The following is a 21,689-nucleotide window of genomic DNA, read 5'->3' as shown; positions in this document are numbered from 1 at the left end:
TATAAGAACTTCTCTGCCCCCACTGGGTCTAGATCCAGTTTTCCTGAAGTGGCTGGGGAGGGTCTCTGTGGTCGCTGGGAGGGCTGGAAGTCAGCCAAAGAAGAAAGGGCAAATTCTCTGGGGCACCCTTATTTGCTGGGGGGCTTGCTCCCATTCCATGGAAGTCAGGTAAGAGCAGAGACTCACTCTGACGAGCCGGAAGATTACTAACACCCATGTTTTGTGAGTAGCGGATGGGGGGAGGGTTGGAGGCAGAGAGGGAGGGCTAAGCGTTGGGGAGAAGGGAGGAGTGGAGTGAGGCATGAGCAGGAGTTAGAATCCAGCATGGCCTGAACGTTAACCCTCCGAACACCAGCTCAGCTGGGCCTCTATTAATCACTGTTTTTTATATGTCCAATTGGTAGAACTACTCCTCTACTCTTCTATATAGCCCTTCTGTGAGACAGTGAGATTGTACTGTTGGTAGTTATTTTACGTATCTGTAGCTTAACGTTCTATCATCTGTGATCTCATTCTCAGAAGTAGGATCTGAGCCTCTTTCATCTTTATATGCCCTGCACTGAGCATATACCTAATAAATTATGGTTGAATTAAGGAATAAATAAATGAATAAAGTCAAATAAATGAATAAAATGTTTATTATGTTCTCCTTTTTTTAAAACGTTAGCAACAGAGGGTGTGGAGTACAACAAAAATTCTCTTATTTTCTGGTGCATCCCTGATTATGTGGGTCTGGTGCATGTTTGCTCTGTGTGTGTGTGTGTTGCCATAACTACTTGAGAGAGTTAAATAAATGGTAATGGGGAAAGAATGTAAGCCTTTGGGATCCCTAAGAGGTGCAGGGAAGGACTAAGAGATCAAAGAGGAAATGCAAAAATGCTGCAAATGTGAGATGACATTTATAGAAAGACAGTCTCATTCAGGAAATGTTTGGAACTGGCTAGGAAATAGGCTTAAAAAACATAAGCCTAGGCTAGGAGTTGGAACTTGGCAACAGAAACATCAATTTGTTTCCTCTGTTGCTCAGGGGGATGAGCCAAATAGCTCAGTTTAGTCAGGTGACCAAAATATGATGGGATTAAGAAGGGGATGCCTACAACAACCTATTTAGTCAGCATGAAAACAATACCATCAGTGCTTATAAGATTGTGATAAAACTTGTGTGCTTATATTCTGCTACGGGTATCACAAATTGGTTTGACCCTTTTAGAAATCAGTAAGTCAAGGAGGCTGCCATGTCATTATAATCATAATTTCTTCTTGCCTAGCAATGAAAAAGAACTTTGTAAATATGTTCAAAGATCTTTGATTAATCATTGTAAAGATTTAATCATGCTTTGGTGGGTATTCCAATGAACTAAGAGTAACCAAGCAACATTATGATGGGAATGGTGTACAAAATTTAACAGGAAGTTATAGACAAAGCTATGGTTCTGTCCAGATGGTTATAGCTAAGAGAAGTTTGGGCCATTAATGTTTATGAAGAAGGTTCTACAGCTCTGCTAGGCATGTATCTTCCCCTGGGGAGCCTGGACTTTGGGTAATTCCTAGCTAATGAACATGAGCAACTGACCCACCTATTCTTCAGCGATATCTATTGAGCTCCCATTGTGTGAGGCATCTGTTTGTAGGAAGGGACCTTCTTTTAGCTTCTTTTTTGCACAGAGGGTACATGAGAGAGATCTTCTGACCAACTGACAGATGAAACAAAATGGATTTTCCCATTCTAATTTCATCTGGGTTAGTTGACAGAATTTATTGCACCTGTAAAGCTTAAGTTTAAGTTTATGAGTTGTAAAATTCAGGAGATCACAGTTTTCTTTTGTATTTTCCCCACAATGAAGATCTCTGTTTTCTTATTGCTATCAAATACTCTGCTGATGGTTCCATTATTTAAATTCTCTCTGTCTGCGTTGGCTCTCATATTTTACTGAGTTTCCCCATCCTGTGTTCAGCTAGAGGTTTAGGTTGTTGACCTTAAAGCCTCAATGTAGAACCAGGCTCACTGATTTCACATTTTGAAAGTACTAGCATGTGTGTGTGTGTGTGTGTGTGTGTGTGTGTGTGTACGCGCGCGTGTGCGTGTGCATGCGTGCGTGTGTGTGAATTGTGGCTTCGAACTAAAGTATAGCTGTTGAACTTGGATTATTCACATATTCTCTGTCTTTGGACTATCCTCAAGGAATCTACGGACTAAACAAGCAAACTCCCTAGGTGACCATGACTCTGAGAGACAGAAAACTGAAAAGAACTGAAGGATATAACTCGCGCATGGCTGTGGATAGGGTGTGGGAGTGGGGATCTCAGCTTGAACAGAAGAAAAACAATGCATCACCAGCTGAAAATAATTAAACAGAAATTCACTAACCCAGTTTAGCAACTGAAAATTGCAGAAAGGTTCTACTGTACCTTGGTAGGCATGGGCTTCTTAAAGGTGATTTCAGCTTGCATCCAAACGCCCCTTGGGGACTCCAGCACAGACCAGATCTTGTCTTGAACCATGTGGTTCTCTTCAAAGATATAAACTGCTAGGGTGTCACTCATTTTTAAAAACCCATAGATGGCATAGTAAAAACGCAAACAGTACTGCAAGTTTCCTGGCAGGGAGGGACCGTAGAGCCTTCCAATGTAGCCAGGCTGAGACGTAAACTTTGTGTTGGCCATCAAGAAATACCCTGCAAATAGGACAAAACATTCAGTGCATCAGCAATGAAAAACCTAAATAATTCAGCCCAGATTATCAAGTGGGAAAATTTGGTTCAAGCAGTGGAGTTTGCCAACAGAGACTATTTCTACAGGCTTTAAATGATAGAAAGCATTTAAAATATTGAAAATATCTGTGTGATTCTATTGCTAATAAACCTTCTCCATTTTTTTTTTTTTTTTTTTTTTTTTTTGCTGTACGCGGGCCTCTCACTGTTGTGGCCTCTCCCATTGTGGAGCACAGGCTCCGGATATGCAGGCTCAGCGGCCATGGCTCACAGGCCCAGCCGCTCCGTGGCATGTGGGATCTTCCCGGACCGGGGCACGAACCCGTGTACCCTGCATCGGCAGGTGGACTCTCAACCACTGTGCCACCAGGGAAGCCCAAACCTTCTCCATTTTTAAGTAAACCTGTACAGATTCCCCATTGCATATGTCCAGATTCTAGTCATCAATCAGGATTTATATTTCTTTTTTTTGGCCGTGTCGTGGCTTGCAGGATCTTAGTTCCCTGACCAGAGATTGAACCCCAGCCCTCAGCAGTAAAAACATGGAACCCTAACCACTGGACCGCCAGGGAATTCCTAGGATTTACACTTTTCATGAAACAAAAAGGATGAAATCATCCCAAGATGATGTGGGGTTCCCCACTTTTTGGACAACCAACTGACAACTAGACTGAGTAGTACTGAGTCATAGAGAACACAAGGCCCAGAGCAGATTTTCCGTCTTACCCCTGCAGTGACCAGTGGAGGGGGAGAGGTTACAGGGCCTGGCAGTCCTTGGGGGGGTGATGGGTGGAGGGTGGTTTGTGTATCTGGGCAGAGCTTACTCTCTTGTTCATATGTTAAGCCTGCTCCGAAAAAGCAGGTTTTAAATCAGATAGACCCTCCCAGGTGCTGAAGATCTGATCTTCCCCAATTTCTCCTAAATAACATGAAAAAATAAGATCAAGACCCTCCCCTCCCACATGCTCCACCAACCCCATGGTAAACTTAAAACAGTTTACCATGTTAAATTATGTGTCCTATAAAGCTGGGGCAGAAAGAAAAAGAGTAATACCTTACTCTTTTTCCTTTCCCGTTTTTGATCCTCCTTCATCAGTTTTCTTTTGGGTGCCTCATTCTTTGCTATACAGTTTAGTTTTATTTAATCCGGCAAAAGATTCTTTGGTTATTTCATGAGTTGTGTTATGGACTGAATTATGTCCCCCAAAATTCATATGTTAAAGCTCTAACCCCCAATGTGACTGTATTTGGAGACGGGGCCTTTAAGGAGGCAATTAAGGTTAAATGAGGTGACAAGGGTGAAGCTTTAACTCCCATGTGACTGGTGTCATAAGAAGAAGAGACAGCAGAGATCTCTCTCTTTCTCTCTCTCTCTCCATGTGTACACACATAGGAAAGGCCATGTGAAGACACGATGAGAAGGCACTTTGGAAAAGGCAGGAAGAGAGATCTCACCAGAAACCAACACCAATGGTGCCTTGATTTGGGGACTTCTAGCCTCCAGAACTGTGAGAAAATAAATTTCTGTTGTTTAAGTCCGCCAGTCTATGGTATTTGTTATGGCAGCTCAAGCAGACTAACACAGGTGGCCAAAACAACAGCCAGAGCAATCTTTTTTTAAACCTAAATTTAATCCCTCTCTTCTCTACTTAGACTCTTTCAATGGCTTCTCATTTCCTTTGTAGTAAAATTCCAGTTGCTTACTCTGGCCTGCCACGCCCAAGATCTTCCTCTCTACCTTCATTTTCCTTCACTCTCCTCCCCACAGTGCAGCCACTCTAATCTTCTAATTCCTGGGAGTATCCAGTTCTTTCCAAACTCAAAGCCCTCACAGATGCTGATTCCTCTGCCTGGGCTGCTCCTGCTTCCACACATAAAAGCCACAAAGATAAACTCCCCACCCAAAATGTGGTTCCTTATTCTCTCTCAGAGGTCACTCTTCGTGTCTCTCAGCACACTCCACAACTGGTAATCTTGAGTCTATTTGCGTATATGTTTGTTTAGGGTTTCTCTTGCCCATTGAAATGACAGTTAGCCAGCAAGGGTGGGATACATACCTGATTTGTTCACTATTGTATCCCCCAGGGGTTAGGCTGGCCAGGGTCAGAATAGGTTTTTATTCTGTAATTCTACAAGTTAGCCAACCCCTAAGCAAAGAATACAAAATTACAAGTATGAAATTGCAAGGGCCCCTCGAAAGTGAGGGGCCCTGAAACAAGCTTCATCAGCTTTCTGGTAAGTCACCCCCGTGCCCAGTATATAAATAATTGTTGAATAAATGAATTAGACACTAACCCCTTGAGAATAAGCTCTTTCCACCAGTCTCTACTGGAGTGGGCTTCACAAGGGCTCCCTTTAATGAGACAGGTAATCCTTACATAAGGGGAGCTCAAACTGATTTCTAAGAGTTCCTTGTAGGTCCATCCAAAATTGTCTAACAGCTGTGATAGCTTTCATGCCCCACTATATATTATTTATTGCAATAAAACACACATAACATAAAATTTACCATTTTAACCATTTAAAGCATACAATTCAGTGGCATTTAGTACTTTCACAATGCTGCACAGCCACCACTATCTACTTCCAGAATATTTTCATCACCTCAAAGGGAAACGCTATACCCATTAAACAGTCACTTCCCATCCCCCTCCCCAGCTCCTGGCAACCACTAATCTGCTTTCTGTTTCTATGGCTTTGCCTCTTCTGGATGTTTCATATAATTGGAATCTAATAGCTTTTTAAAGGTACTTCTCCATCTAAAGTGAAGAGCAAGATAATTTCCAAAGGTTTGACTATTTAATAAACTGGTAAATACTCCTGCTAGCGCAGCAGCTTGAATTCCAGTTTTGAAAAATGGCCAGACACAAGGTTACCTATTGTCTTTGCTTCTTCACAGCTGCTCCCACACTCACCTCCCTTTTTCAAGCTGGTGTCCTGGTGAGAACGGCTGGCGAATGGAGACGAATACTACCCGCTCCCAACCCCCAACATGACATCCCACACAACAGACTCTGATTTACCTAAGCCTGAAGTGTGGTCTCCCGCCCGATGCATGTTTGGTTTTACTTTCACTCGGGTCCAGCCTGGACCTTCTTTGTCTTGGTAAAAGTTGCAGAGATCTTCCTCAAAATTGCAGCTTGCTTCTACGGCACTAAAAGGACGCTCTGAGCAAAGGAGAATCAAAGTTAAAGTGAGCCAAACCCAAGGATCTCAAAGGACTACATTAACTGATTGACAAATATGTAGACATTTGTACCAGGGGAGCTCAGAGAAGTAACACACAACAAAAATATTTTTACCCTAGTGGCATGCTGACAGGTTAGCATCAAATCCACATTTCAGCATGACAGTAAAATTGTTCTTTTCCTCCCTAAAGGGATGGAAAGAAGGAGCTCTGTTCACATTCTCTACAAAAATGAAGTACCAGACTTCAAAAGAAATTTCCTTTCTTGATTAAAGACTGAAAGCATTTATTCACATACTTCTTCACAATTTAAAATTCATTAATACAAAATTAAAAATAAAGAGAAAAAGTAAGGATTTTATAGAATTCTTAATTTTTTTCTGACAGATATTTCAGAAATAATATTTTCTAGAAATAGTTTTCCTTTGTTGATCAATCTCTGTCAGAAGCACAGCCACTGTCTATTTATAATTGACATTAGTAGTAAGATCTGATCTGCTGGAAGAGGATCATTACTCAGTATAAATCACACTGCTCAAACAGTCACACCAATTCTGTCACCCGTTCTGATACTATTTTGGCTTTTGCTGAGTTCTGGTGTCACTTACTCTGGTCTATAAACATCACCTCATCCCAGATTGCCTGGAGGAAAGGGAACATAAAAGATTTCTGCTCTTTCAAGAATGATGTGTTCCTAGCAACAAGTAACTGTAAACCTCACTGTTGAGATTGCCCTCTGTGTCCAGAGGAGACGTGACTGCAGCGGTTTGGGACACATTCAGTGCAGCCAAGTGTTATCTTGTTCTGCACACTGACATACACTGGTCTAACCTTTTAGGGCCAGAGACAGCACTATTTTGAATAAGCAGAAAATCACTTCTAGAGAAACACTTGAGTTCCAGGTGCAGAGATGTGATGAAACAAAAAGCTGTTTAGGGACAGAGACTCAATTGGTTAATTTTCAAAGTAAGAAAACATTCCAGTGGGCTGAGGAGCTGGCCTGGATAAAGGGGATGAGAGACACATGACAACCAAATGCTACAAGGGGTCCAAGATTCCATCTTGGTCCAGAAAAACAAATACCTGTAGAAGACTTTATTGGCGCAATTGGTGAAATTAGTATATGGACTATAGGTTAATTGATAATATTGTATCAGTGTTAAGTTTCCTGAACTTTATAATTATTCCATAGCATGTTGGAGGATGTCTTTGGTTTTAGAAAATACCCACTGACGTATTTAGTGGTGAAAGGACATAATATCTGCAACCTACCCTTTTTGTTTTTACTTTTTTTTTTTTTTTTTTTGCGGTACGCGGGCCTCTCACTGCTTTGGCCTCTCCCGCTGTGGAGCACAGGCTCCGGATGAGCAGGCTCAGCGGCCATGGCTCACGGGCCCAGCCGCTCCGCGGCATGTGGGATCTTCCCGGACAGGGGCACGAACCCACATCCCCAGGATCGGCAGGCGGACTCTCAACCACTGCGCCACCAGGGAAGCCCTGCAACCTACTCTTAAATGGTTGATAAAACAAACGTGGCAAAATGTTAAACGTTTGGAGGTCTGGGTAGAGAGTATACGGGAGTTTTTTAACATATTCTTGCAAATTCTGTCTGAGTTTAAAATGATACTGAAGAGTTTTAAAATGCTAAATTAAAAAGAAAAGTGACTAGCACCACGTTACAAAGAGAGAACAGAAAGAAAATGCTCCTATAGCAAGTGTACAAGGAGAGGACCCTGATGAGCCAGATAGGAAAGGAAGAGAATTCTCAGTGCTCTGAGATTGGTGGGTTAACCCACACACTGCTCTGTCTGACTCTGTCAGCATCATGGTAACTCTTTAAGGTGCGAAGATAAAGTCATGAAGGTATTCATTTGAAAATGAATATAACGTCATACAAACAAGGATCCTTTGACATCCCCCCGTGGAGATCTGAGCCCATGGGAAACCCCACTATGGTCTCCGGTCTTGGTCACCCCTCTGCCACCTGGTAATGAAAAAGCAGATGGGAATTCAGATCTACAGCTGGCCATCCAGCTCAGAAAATGGGGTGGCACTCCCAAAAGCCATGCATAAAGAGAACGGAAGGTCAGTGAAATTATTCATCAGGAATACATCCTAAGGAATATACACCTGGGCATCCACAAGAGAACCATAACCCATTTCCTAGGTGTGTGGGAGGGGGTGAGAGGTGGTATTAAAGCTTGAAAGTAAGCAAGCCTCTGTTGTCTCCATAGTGACAAGCTGAGTCACACAGAGAAGATTTTTCTGAGGATGCAATTATATTATTTTGCTAAACACTTAGTCTGAGCAATGGATTTTTCTGGGGTCCTAAGAAGGTCTGATAAAAAGAAAACCTCAAAAGCATAACTCAAAGCCTAAATCTTTTTCACCCAGAATGCTTCTTCTAGCGTGAGATAGTATCTAATTACTGAAGATGAGGCCAGAGGGCCTATGTGTGACCTAAAATGAGCTCCCCAAAGATCTGGGGTGAATGAAGAGCCTTTGCTTCAGGCTTGTTTCAGAAGCATGAGCCAAGTGGCAATCACAATTGTATTTGGGGAGTGTTAATGACATATTTGAAGCATAGGGAGGAATCAGAGGCAACTGGAAGTCGCTGAGCATCAGCCGATCATCCCCGCCCCATCCAAAAAATGAAATAAAGTCTCTCTGAGCATCATAATGTACGATTTAGTTAATTACTTGATTTCTGACATTTGAACTTTTTAGAATCAGGAGGCTCTGAAGGTATACTACTCAGGTAGAGGGTGTTGCGGTTTGAGAAGACTGGTTAGGAGTATTTCTCATCTTTTCCTCTGCTTCATAGAGTTCATGGAGATGGACTCAGTATCAGTCCTCGAGATCTAAGAGGCTTATCAGCCCCTGTAGTGCTAGAGAGACTTTGGGCGTGGTGCTCTTTAGGCTGCTAAACTTGCACAGTAGTTCTTACTTTAGCACAAGCCAGTCCAAAAGCAAGCTGGGACAGCTCAAGGCTGGCGAGGGAAGAGAGTGAGTGGGAACTACCACCAGACTGAGGAATCATGATGGAGTAGACTGGGCCACTGATCAGGCTGTGGAGATCTTTGAGGGCCTCTGAGCTAAGGAAGACTGTCACACCTTCGGCTGTAACCTACACAACAACTGGAGCCAGGTTTCCAATTAGACAAGAGGTCTGGGCAGTGTGTTGTTGATGAATGGTCAATATTGGGACTTAGGCCCAGGTAGACATCCTTTCAGATGTATATCCATGAGTGTCAGGATCCTCCCAGACCCTGGCCTGGGTGTGGGGCGAACCCAAGCCCAGAGAGGAAGTTAGGTCTGCATATGGCACAGGCTGGAGCGCTCAGTGTGGGAGTTGGGCATTAAGGCAGGATTCCTAGAAGTGAATGGAATCAGCTGTTAGGCATTCAAGGACTTACAGACTAAGAGGAGAGCTTATCCCTATGATCTAGATTCTAGGCTAAATGTGGCGGTAGATGGGGAGTTTGTGGGTGGAAAAGGCTTGGAAAGGGAAGTGTGGTAACTCAAGTTGCGGGGATGGGGTAAGGTCTCACTGTCCTCTGGAAGCATCCTGGGGGACTATTTGGGGCGGGGGTGTTGGCGCGGTAGCAAGCCACTGGTGCTTAATACCTGCTACTCTGAGATAGGTCTCAGGTCTGGGAAACTGGATTAACTCTAAGAGCATCCAGATGGTGGGAACAAGATGCTTCATATGTTGAAATAATTCCTGTCTCAGCTTACTAGGGAGATGAGGGAAGAAACCACCAGATCCATCTGGGAAAAGCAGAGACAACAAGTCTGAAGCTAACCAAGATAAAGAAAAAAATGTTGGCACCTGTTTCGAAACAGAAGGCCATAAACTATTTGTGAAATGCAAGAGGAAGTATGAAAACCAGAGGGTTCAGCTTCTAAGACTCAGAATCTGGCCCACAGCTGCTTAATGAAGGGCATAAAGCAGGCTCCAGCTTACACATTCATCAAAGCAGTGCCCTTTGCTGGTTCTCTTTGGTTTCAATCTGACCCCCTGTTCTCTAGGGGAATGGATGGGAATATTTTGAAAATTAAGTAAATATTAGGTCTAATGACTAAGCATTTTCTGTGTGCCATACTCTGCTAAGGCTGTCACAGACACTATTAACTCATCATTCACCCCGACACCTCTATGAAACAGATTCTTCCATCCCTGTCCCATAAAGGTGAAAACAGAGTCTCAGAGAGGTTAATTAACAAAGGTTACACAGCTTGTAAATGGCAGAGTAGGGATGTGAGTCCAAAAGGCTGGCTCTCAAGCATAACACTTTGATCATGTAATTAAACCATTTTGAAGCAAAGTTGGTATGTTGGGAAGTTCTGAAGACCAATACAGGACCTTGGTTAACTTCATATAAGAATGTGAATCCTCGGTGGTCCTTACGGAGGGAGGGTCTGGGCTGGATTTTACAGACTGAAGGATCACCAACTCTCTTAATAAGCGGTCCTTATTTTGCTGGAATCTTTCTTTTCTTTTCACCAGTCAGTGGGAAAGAGCTCACATATATTCTATATATTTTTAAAGGGGAGAACGTTTCTAAACATTCCTTCTAAGGTGGCCTAGTAGATTCTATCACCTTCCAGCTGCCGCTTCACCCCACCTGCTACCCAGTAGAGACGCTGAATAAATACCTCTTCTCCCATATGTATAACTTGGAAATATAGAAAAAAGTTCAGTGTAAGTGCCCAGTGACTGAGAAGACGAACTTTCTGAAAGTAATCACAAAGATGTTGTAAAACTACTATTAACATCACTGAAATATTAACTGATGGAATTAGGGAGTAATCAGATTTAGAGAAGTAAAACAATTTTGCTTTCTGTGTTCTGTCAAATTTAGAGACTCTTTTAATTTTTGATTACAGCTGGATTAAAGCATTTTAATGAAAAAATATAAGTATGTAAATCCAGTCTGGTTCTATCTGTTTCACTAGTTTTTTTAAAAAAAAATTAGTCAAAAATAATATTTGGTTTTAGCTAATTAGCAAGTTTCTCTGTAATTTGAGGGTAACAGTTTAGCTTGAGTAGAAAACATTCTTTCTCAGTTCCCTTGCCTATAGAATATATATTTGAAACCATATTAGAGACTAACTCTACCTTAAGTGAAAGTTGGACTACCAAGGCCAAGTTCAAAAATTTACTTCCCACACTCCAAAACCCAGAATGAGGGCTCCTTAATAAGTCGGATGACCACAGTGTCTCCCTGGGGCCTCTTAAGGAAACAAATTCACTAAAAGTTAAGGTCGACTGCATGTATCTGGGTTATCGTTAATATAGTGTCATCCTTCTTATTCTAAAACATTTGTTTTCTAATTCACTTTGAATCAATTTGTTTCCCTAATTTCCCAGTAAGTAAAAATTTCCTCTTTTTCCCAAACACCAAGTTTATGGAAACAAAATTGGCCATGATAAAATAATGTGAGGGTTCACTTAGAGAGATTAAATTGAGTATATATTCTGAGACCAAAAGCCATCATAGAAATGTATACCAAATACTAACATCTTTAAACAGGAGGACATTTAAAAATTAGATTCATAAAATTAGTTTTTTATAAGTTTTTATAATTCTACTCAGTAGATTTTGAGAGTTTTTTCCACCTACTCAGCCACCTGTCTATGGACCCAAGATACCCTTTAAAGAGAAAGATGGAGTGGGAGTGAGTTAGCATTATTTAATTTTAATTTCTTAGTAGGTAGAGAAGATAGAAGCTTCTTAACCCATGACAATTGACCTCTGGTATCAGAAAAATTAAATTCACTCTGTGAGAGAAAAAAAGAGTAATATGCCAGAAAAATGACTATTCGGTTAAATAATTTGTAAGGATAAGAGGAAAAGGTAGGGAAATTAGAAGGAATTAAAGCAAGTCTTGACCACAGGCATCTGTTGAGAAAGGAAAATTCCAGATGTGAGGAAGAAGGAAAAGAGAATGCTTACCTGTCTGATTCTGGCAGGGAACAGGAGAGAAAGAAATATCATCCAGGGCAACATACCCTCCTTTGGGACCATTGAAGGCAACTTCAAAAATAACCTGCAGAGGAGAATGACAATATTGCTACATGTTTATATTTTCTTTTAGGCTTAAGTGCTTGTAACTATGATTTAAAATGGTGTGTCAATCCAGCCAGGTGTATAGGCATTTGGGCAGCTCCCTCCTTAACTCACAGTTTTCTTTTGGGGAGAGTGAATACTAAGCCCTAAATTGCATTTTATTGGTGGACTCCGCCCCCCGCCCCATCCTGCCCCTTGAGTGTCAAAGTACCTATATCACTTTCTGATAGAACTACAGAATTGACAATTTGCATTATGAACTTCAATTAAAGAAACAACAGCCTGCTTGCAGAAGGCAGGCTAATTTTGCTGCTGCCCTTCACAGAGACCTAGGCCCCTCCAAGGTCCTTTCCCTTTTTCATACATAAAATTCCATGTCCAGGGCTTCCCTGGTGGCGCAGTGGTTGAGAGTCCGCCTGCCGATGCAGGGGACACGGGTTCATGCTCCGGTCTGGGAAGATCCCACATGCCGCGGAGCGGCTGGGCCCATGAGCCATGGCCGCTGAGCCTGTGCGTCTGGAGCCTGTGCTCCGCAATGGGAGAGGCCACAACAGTGAGAGGCCCGTGTACCAAAAAAAAAAAAAATCAAGTACTTAAAATTCCATGTCCATCTGGACAAAGCTGCAGAGATGATTTCCTGATGCCTAAGTCAGAATCAGGCCCAGAAATCCTATGTACGGATATTAGGATTTCAGCATATCCTGGCATGCTCAAATGGTTAAAGAGAACACGGGGTTGTTAATGAGTTCAGCTCCCTTTAGTTATACTCTCTTCTCTGCCACCAACTGTAACTTTGAGGTCAGTGGACGACTTTCTGCTTGTGACCATGGGGATCAGGTGTGGTGAGCCCAGCGCTCACCTGTGTTGGGAAAACTACCCCAGTGTGCAGTCTACTCTGCTGAATTGATAACATGAGAAGATACAGTGTTGAGCAGGGGTGGAAACTCAAGTGCCTACCCGGGCCAGGCAGGTAAATGTGTCACATGGGTTTGGTCTGATGCAGCAGGAAAGGGTGTGAAATGGGGAGCAAGTCTCATCTAAAGGGGGCAACTGGTACCCAGCTTCGTCAATTGCTGACGTGTGGGAATTTAGGACTAACATGCCTGGATTTACCAAACTGTCAAGAGGACCTGGATCTCTAGATTTTTATTTGAAATCTTTGGACTTTTCAATGTTAGCAATTAATTCAAAAACGAAAACAAACATGCAAAACAAAAACAAAGAAACAAACATATACCACTACAGCAGCTAGGCAAATCATCATAGGCTAGATTTGACCCATAGGCGTCTAGTCTTCAACCTCTTCTAAATAGAATGGTGTCTTGACAGCAGATAGACCAGAGTTCAAATCCCATTTCTGTCACTTACCTAGGTGACCTTGGGGACATAGCTAACCTTCTTGGGACCTCGCTTTTCTTAGTTATAAAATAGGCATTATAACACCTACCTTGTAGGACTGTAGATGCCATTAAATGAGATGCTGTATATACAGATCCTAGCATGGAGTCAGGTGCATAACGAGCTCTGAACTAAATCCATGCCTTTTCCTCCTGGGTGACACCCCCTCCTGAACTCACATTCATGTTTGAGGCTAGTCAGCCACTAAGTAACTCCAGCTTGTCCCTTCTCCACTCTAGGTCTCAATTTCTTAATTTTTTAAAAAAGAGTTTGGACAAGACGATCCCTTTCGGCTTAATGACTATGGTCCTTAGACACCTGGCCTCTGCAAAATCTAAGAGGGGCCCTGGAAGCTTGTCTCTGGCAATACAGGAAGGGCTGAGAACCAAGGAAACAGATGTGGACGAATGAAGAGGGGTTAATTAAGTTTACAGACTCAACACAGGTCTGTGACATCTCGTTTTCAAGGTTCCAGCTGATAAAGCCAACGACAGAATGTGATCTTACTGAACAGTAAGGGAGAATAAGAATATTTCCGATCATAATTGGCAAATCACAGCCTCTGTGCCATTATGTTCTCTCTTGTTCAGAATGAGGGTCTCAAATGTTTGTTTTCCTTTCAAAAATTCACTTGAGAATATGGGGACCTTAAATTCTCTGATTTCCACAGGATAAATTTCTTTCCCCCCGCAATTACCAAGAGCAAATAATCCCGGCGTAATGAGTCCCGACTGCTAGGGCAAAATCACACACGTGTGACCCAAAAGGATAGGTATTGAAGTTTAGTAGTGAACTTAAGCAGTAAACAGACACTGTAACTTTTCAAGCATTGGTTAAAAAGAAAATTCAGCAAAGTCTCGCTCATCTAAACGTTGCCCCGGGAGTTTACGGTTGGATGAAAGGAATTTGCGAAGACGACGCCTTCACTGTGTGTGTGACTCATTTGACTTTAATAGAAGGAAAATTTTCTGAAGCAGTATGTGTATTTCTTTTCCTCCTTGTAACCCAAACTCACAGAAAATTTTCCACTGGGCTGCAAGAGCCAATCAAGCCCTGGTTAGACTTTGGGATAGGAAATAGCACACATACTGCCACAGGCCCCTCTCCGGGGCTGTCTGGGGGAAGGAGAAGGATGGGAAGGGGAGTGGCAGGCACTGGACAGGACCCATCAGAAACTGAGACTCAAGCCCAACACTCACTGAAGCTCCACATCAGGTGAGCAGATGGTACCGCTGAAAAGCATCCAGAGGGTAATCTGCTTCTTTTGCACTCTAAACGGAACTAGGGAAGATATTGCAAAAGCGCAAAGCGAAAGCAGGAGACGTTAAAACCTGTGGGGACTAAGACTGTGCTTAGAGCTCCAGATCTGCAACCACAATGTTGCACCCACTGACTCTAGAGGTCCTAGGGGTCCCCGGACAGAGCTGACCATCTTGCTTCAAATTTAAGTCAGATTTAACGCAGGAACTTTTCTGAGTGCCCTGGCACGCACCAGCAGTGTGACCCAGAACAAAACGTCAGACTTCTTGCACTCTCCATCTCCTCCTCTTTCATCTGTAATATGGGGATAATTTTATCTACTTGGTTGGATGGTCATCAGTACTGGACCATCCAACAGACACATACATAGATATGTATTAATATATGTGCTTTGAAAACAGGTCTGCGGGTGTGCACGGATAAACACCAAAATGTTAGTAGCTCTTATCTTTGCAGGGCTGGCATAGGGTGTTTTCGTTTGATTTGCCTCTCTAAGTTTTCTAATTCTTCTGCACTGGACATTTACCACTCATGTAACTATAAAGAGTTTTAAACCATAAAAAGTTAAAAAACTTTATAGGCCCCCAAGGCTTGTTTCAAATTAGGGCCACAATCGTAAGTTTATTTCTGACTTTTATGACATTATTTATACTGTAAAGGAGAAAAGAAGTCTTTTTTTTTTTTTTTTAATTTAGAGAGAGTATTCCCTCAAGTAAGGGAAACCTTCAGTTGCTGTCAGGAATGGAAGTTCAAGGAGGAGTTTCACGTAGAAGGCGTTTCACTGATCTCCTCTTCTGAACTCACGTGACCACAGTGCAAGGCTCAGAGGGAGCGTGTGCCCAAGAAATCTAGTGGGTTGACTGGCTTTCCCATAGTTGTCCTTATTAGAGAATACTCTCTCTAGAAAATGAAGTGATAAGGGATGAAGGTAGAGGGAATAAAGAGGGAGAAAAGTGGAGAAGGCCAAGGAAGGGAAAAGGAAGATTAAGACAGACACCGCGGAAAAGAAAGAATGAGTGTGAGACTGTAGTATCTCTCGAATTCCACGCCTGGGTGTGGGTGGCATCCCTGTAGAGCGGCCAGGCCAGGGCACACCTGGCACACCTACCTCCATGGGGTACGGGGCGCTGAACTCCACCTCAGCGAGGTTCCAGTCAGCATTCCCTGGATTGCCCATTTTCCAGATCTCCTCGTACAGGCCAGCCGCATCCCTCGTATACACGGAGAAGATGCTGTCATTCCCCTGCTGGAGTTGGTAATAAAACAACAAGCAGCCAGACATGGGGGCCGTGGTCACTGGGGAGATGAGCTGTGCCACCTCCTGGTAATGCGTGACGTAAACCGAGTCCACATACATGTAGTGGCCTGAAATCACACAGAGAAAACAGCCTAAGACAGGCGGGCGGAGTCTCAGACACAACTACATGATCTGGGATTTACTTCACAATAATCCAGCGGGAGTGGAGGAGAGGAAGCGAATGAGTTATTGAGGAAAGAAGTTTGGCCACGGGTTGATGAATGTTGCAGCTTGGAGATAAATAGTGGAGTTCACTGTGCTCTGCTTAATACTAGATAAGCACCATTCTTTTTCTTCCCCTTAATTTTGATTGAAGTAAAACATACATAGAGAAACGTCGATGTGTCATCTGTAAAGTGTTTGAATTTTTACAAGCTGAACACAGCTGTGAAAAAAAAAAGCAGGACATTACCCCAGAAGTCCCCCTCCAACAAGCCTTCTTTGAGTTGTACGGTTTCTAAGAGCATACCAAACATACCATCTGTTCTTAAAATCGCAGTGACCCTCCTGTACATCTTTCCCATGTACACAAAATGTCGCTGTGTGTTCTTTGAGTGAAACTGATATGAATTCAAACTAGATGACAATTTGTACCTCTTTAATAGAATGTGTAGGTCAGTCAACACTGTTGACAGGGTTAGGATTGGGGAAGTTGAACTTGGGACCCCACCCGTGGCAAGGCTTTGGTGGGCTCCGGACCCAAAGGCTGACTGCATTAGAGGCATTTTGGTGAAAGAGAGAAACTGTGAGGCAGAATGGGGAGAGCTTGGATTGGACATTAAAAGAACTGACTTTGAATCCTGCTCTATATCTTAGCATCCCTGGGACTTTGAGTAAGTCACTCAATATCTCTGGGCTTCAATTTGTGATCTCTAGAATAGGAATCAAATATTTCTCTCATATGGTTGATCTGAGTATTAAATGAGATTATGTATGTGAAGTGGTTAGCATGTGCCTGGCACATTGTAATTGCCTAACATGATTATAATGAAGTAAAGCAATGCCATTAATGTTTTTAGTACCATGCTTTCCCCAGTATGGTACTATTATTACCAGCAATTTTGTCTAAATTTATTTGAGCTGCAGTGACAGAGGAGTAATAGCAATGAAGCTTTGATAGAACGGCCTTTCTATTTACAAGCTCAGAACAATTACAGCTTAATGTCTTTGCTTTTATTACCTGGTGACAGGTTTATAATCATTCCTTTTATCCTCAGCAAAATAGCAGTAAGGATATTAGGAAGAATATATGAATTCACACACTGGAGACTTACTTTGCATCTAGCACACTGCCTAGTATGTGGTAGGTCCTCAACAAATGGTGATTCAAAACACATACAGGGTCTCAGAAAGATCCTCACTGCAACATGGCAGAGGGGAAAGGTGAATAAATTAAAACTCATTTTCTCCTGGTAGCAAATTGTTCAACCCCTCTGAAAAATCTCCCTTGCTTAAACAGAATTGTCTGATCATCTTGCCAAGCCATGCAACTGTGAATAACCAGAAATCACAAACTCAGATGATCAGAGCAGCCAGCCAGATCAAGTATATGATTGAAGTGGAGTGGGTCAGGGAGAAAATAGAGTGATGGATCAGCTGCCAACATTGAAAATCACATTTTACCAGCAACGAGAAGCAGAAATTAGGCTTCTCTGAAAAAATCAGAAAATCTGATAGTGCTGGGTCCATATTCTCGGGCTGCAACAACCAGCTGGTGGTAAGGGGCGCCAGCCCCGTGCATGGACCTGTGCTCTTCCCTGAGAGCCCATCCCTCTACTTCCAGCTGATGCCCTGACATGCAGCCAGGTGCTGCAAGCTTTTCCCATTGAAACTCAAAATCCAGAATTTTCTGGCAAATCCATTCATTTAAAAATGATACCTCTATTAGTTTGCTAGGGTTACCATAACAGCACCACAAATGAGTTGCTGAAACTAAAGAGACTTGTTGTTCCACACTTCAGGAGGCTAGAAGTCCAAGGTCAATGTACAAGAAAAATTAGTTCCCTCTGATGACTGTGAGGGAGACCCTATTCTATGCCTCTCTCTCTCCTAGCTTCTTTGGCATTGGCACTCGTTGACACTGACGGATTGATCTCTGCCTTCATGTTCACATGGTATTCTCCTTTCTGTGCATGTATCTCTCTGTGTCCAAATTTCCCCTTTTTATAAAGACACCAGTCATATTGGACTTGGGGCCCACCCTACTTTAGTATGACCTCATCTTAACCAATTACATCTGTAATGACCACATTTCCAAATAGGTCACATTCTGAATTTCTGTGGGTTAGGACTTCAACATATGAATTTTGAGGAAATATAATTCAACCCATAACACCTCCCACCATAATTTTTTAAATTTTGTGTGTGCCAAATAAACATATCTGCAAGACTGGAAACAGCTGATGGGCTCCCAATTGGCCACCCCTGGGGAGGGATTTTAAAGGAAGAATCAGAATGTCAGACCGAGCAGAATCCAAGAACCTCTGATAAGGAAGCAGGGCCATGAGCCCCCCTCCTAAGCTCGGGTGTCCTCTAAAGCACTGCTGGTGGCCAGGTAGCTCCGACTAATGCAGAATGGGTGTGACCAGCTAGCCCTGTAACACGCCTTTGCTCACTGAGAATGCATGTGAGTGTCAAAGGCAGAGAGGAGGTTTTTATGCCCTTTGTAATTTGTCTAACCGGTGAAACAATCTCTTTCCAAGATATCCAGCCAGGGAGAAAGGGTAGAGGAGCTGTCATACTTTGTTTCCTTGGTACCTCATTGCGGGGCCATGCTGGCGGGCTCCTGACATACTCTCCATTCAGTGTCCAGCTGCTTCACCTTTGGATCCACAACAGCAATGTGTGCCAAGGCCATGCCACATCGGGTGTCCTCAGCTGATGACCAAGCAGAGCAGGGGTACCAGGGCAAGGCCATTCTGCCTGACAGGGGCTCTTCAGCAACTCCCCATCGGCCTGGCCCCCCTCTTTCACAGGTGTTAGCCTTCCATCCTGTGCTGAAGGCTCTCCCCACCCAGGCCACGTTAGGACTTTTGTTGGGGCCCTAGGCACTTTTGCTGCGCTGGACCCCTTTCTCCACAAAATATATAAAATTTTTATTTTATAACTGCATTCATATAAAGATGAATATGATCTAGGCTGGACCTATTATAATATTTGTTATTATGACATTCATTTTTTCCCTCTGATTTTAAAATAAATCAAATTAAAACATGCTCATGGATTCCTATAAATGTCAGGTCTCCTAGGCACTGGGACTTCTATGCCTAATGGACACATGGTCCTGGCCTCCAGCTGCTCCAGCTCTCTCCCCACTTATGCTTCCCAGCCATTTCCCCCAATAAGTCTCTTTCCACCTAATCCCAGCTTAGTGACTGCTTCTTGGAGGACCCAAACTGCCACAGCCATGAAGCAGGAAATCAGTTTACCCGGGGTGACGGGCACCTCCAAAGGCTCCACGAGACTCTCAGTAAATCTAGGAGACCTCACAAATCCACTAGAAATTATTCATTCTACTTCTGGAGTGCACGATAACTGTGTTTAGGGGCAATGTCTCACACTCTAACCCATTATGAATGTATCTTCCTCACAGTTCACAGCTATCTGACAGTGTTCTTTAAAGGCTACTTACTCACCTCCTGGGTGGACAATAGTTTAACCCCTGGATTTGCAGTTAAGTGCCTTGTGCCCATGCACAAGACACTAGGCCAAGTGAGCCACAATCCCATTCCTGATGCAAAAAAACAGCAAACACAATGTGACCTGCTCAAAGTGAGTCAGAGAGCCTGCTGGGAATCAGACCAGGACTGCTGACACCAAGTCTCATATGGAACCACTAGACTAGACCACATTCTGTTGCCCCTCCCTTTCCTCTCCATCATTCCTTTGTTGCCAAGTTGGGTATTATTTACTAAGACTGTTTTTCACTGGGAAATAAAAGGTAGCTCATCAGAAGTTTATCATCTCAGTTGAAAGGGTGGAGATGATTCAGAAATCACCAGGTGTCTACCCCAGGGGGCTGGGCCAGAGAAATGACCACCAGCCCAGGCTGAGTGTGTGGCATCGGGTACAATCTGCTCTGAGGAAGAGGAGCCAGTGGTTGGGGGGGTGGGGAGTGTGCAGGCACTGTTTTGTGTACACTTCCAAGGGGAATGAAAAAGGTAGCCTGGAGTCCTCGGGAAATTATGTCTAGTGTCTGATATTATGAGAATTTTCCTGCCCAGCTCAATGAGGCCAACCCTGCTATCTGGTCCAGGGTTCTAGAGCTGGTAGAATCTCTAGAAGAAGCAACTTTTATCAGATTCTTTAAGTCTGAGTAGATGAAACTAGGTATAGATAGATCTTAGGTGGAAAGGATCCTATAATCAACAAAATCACTGGGGATCCTGTTGAAAGATCAAAACTCTCGGTGATGCCAGCCAAAGCTCAGGCCCCTCTGGCATAATGCCTGCGATAACAGCACATGTACGCTTGCTTCTGAAGAGGACTTTCTTGCAGCAGTCCTCTGTACTAGCTCAACTTTTGTTGTGGAACCAGTGGCCCACTGGTAGTCAGCCATTTTCCCTTGACTTAGGAAAAGAACTTTGAGGGCAGCTCCTGAACTTTTATTTTCAAAGAGTCTGGCTAACCAGCATTCCACAGAGATTGCCCTTGGCTTGCCTGCGATGCCAATGGCGTCCTCTGACTCATCTATGATTTGGTCCCATTGGCCACATTTGTGCTCCAGTTGCAACGTCTGCATCTGTGTCGTGGTTGTCTGGACAAGCTGTCTCCCAGGTAAGGGAGAAAACTTGAAGGAATGTATGCCAGCTGGTCTGCTGCCGTCGTGAGGAGACAGTACCCAAAGACAGCAAGTTATCATGCCCACTCTCCAGTCTATGGAGCTGAGAGTCATCTGCTGAACCTTTAGTTCTAAGGGTTTGGGTAAGTTTTACTATAATAAAGTCTGACTCTATAGTAGAGTCAGATTGAATGGAACTTCTCCTAGTTTCTGCTAAGACCTCAGTGCCAAGAATGATGGGGGACAAGTCCCTCTACTTTCTACAGAGTGGTGCTAGACCATCCCTGTTGGATGTGCTACCTTGTGGCAGACCTGGAATCTAAGCCAGCTCTACCAGAGTAGCCCATCTCTCCACCAACCCTGCCAGCCTGTATATATGAGAAGACCAAGGAGGGATCAGAGAGACTGGAGACAGAGTTTCTTTGAAGAGAATTGTCACAGAGCTGACCTGTCATGTGTTTCTTTTTGACCCCCCAAGGGAATGGGAGGAGATTGCTTCCCCTTTCTTACCTTGATCCAAGGGAGGGGGCTTCAGGGAACCACTTGTAGAGAGGATGGGGGAGGGAAACTACCATCTAATTTCATCCCCACCCATGCTTGCAAGTTCCTGGGTTCTGTGACTGCCTTGGGCCTTGAGAGGAGGGTGGCAGAGTTAATGGGAGAATTTGATCAGTGGAACTGGAGTTTGTGGGGTACAGAGGCTGGGGCCTAACTCTTGGCTGCATGCAGCTAGAGGTTGTAGGGGCCTGTGAGGGCAGAATGGAGAGAAAGGATTTTTGTTGCCAGGGAGCTGTACTTCCAGAGGTTGATGGGGCAAAGATTTGAGTTTTCCCTAAGCCTAAGTGGGCAACTCAGAAGGTAGCTGGGCTAGAGCGCCTTAAACAACTCTTCTCAAAGAGACTGCATGCAGGGTGTTAACCCCAACAGAAAGGGGCTGGTGATGTTAAAAAAGAAAGGGGTTGGTGTGGTGTACCTAGTGACA

At 43.5% G+C, this 21,689-nt stretch overlaps 1 protein-coding gene across 3 annotated transcripts in view; it reads right to left on the bottom strand.

The window, feature by feature from the left end:
• The window catches only part of MAMDC2 (MAM domain containing 2), a 186,487-nt gene that overhangs the window by 53,436 nt on the left and 111,362 nt on the right, over nucleotides 1-21,689 (bottom strand). For all 3 annotated transcript variants that reach the window (XM_079926612.1, XM_079926613.1, XM_079926614.1), the window contains exons 8-11: nucleotides 15,739-15,995; nucleotides 11,859-11,952; nucleotides 5,735-5,878; nucleotides 2,410-2,675 (exon numbers count right to left, since the gene is read on the bottom strand). In XM_079926612.1, coding sequence (XP_079782738.1) covers nucleotides 2,410-2,675; nucleotides 5,735-5,878; nucleotides 11,859-11,952; nucleotides 15,739-15,995 — 761 coding nt within the window. The remainder of the gene's footprint in view (nucleotides 1-2,409; nucleotides 2,676-5,734; nucleotides 5,879-11,858; nucleotides 11,953-15,738; nucleotides 15,996-21,689) is intronic.

Source organism: Stenella coeruleoalba (assembly GCF_951394435.1).
Source record: "Stenella coeruleoalba genome assembly, chromosome: 7".
Classification (NCBI taxonomy): Eukaryota; Metazoa; Chordata; class Mammalia; order Artiodactyla; family Delphinidae; genus Stenella; species Stenella coeruleoalba.
The sequence above is the reverse complement of the archived record's forward strand: the minus strand, read 5'-3'. Positions and strand labels throughout refer to the sequence as shown.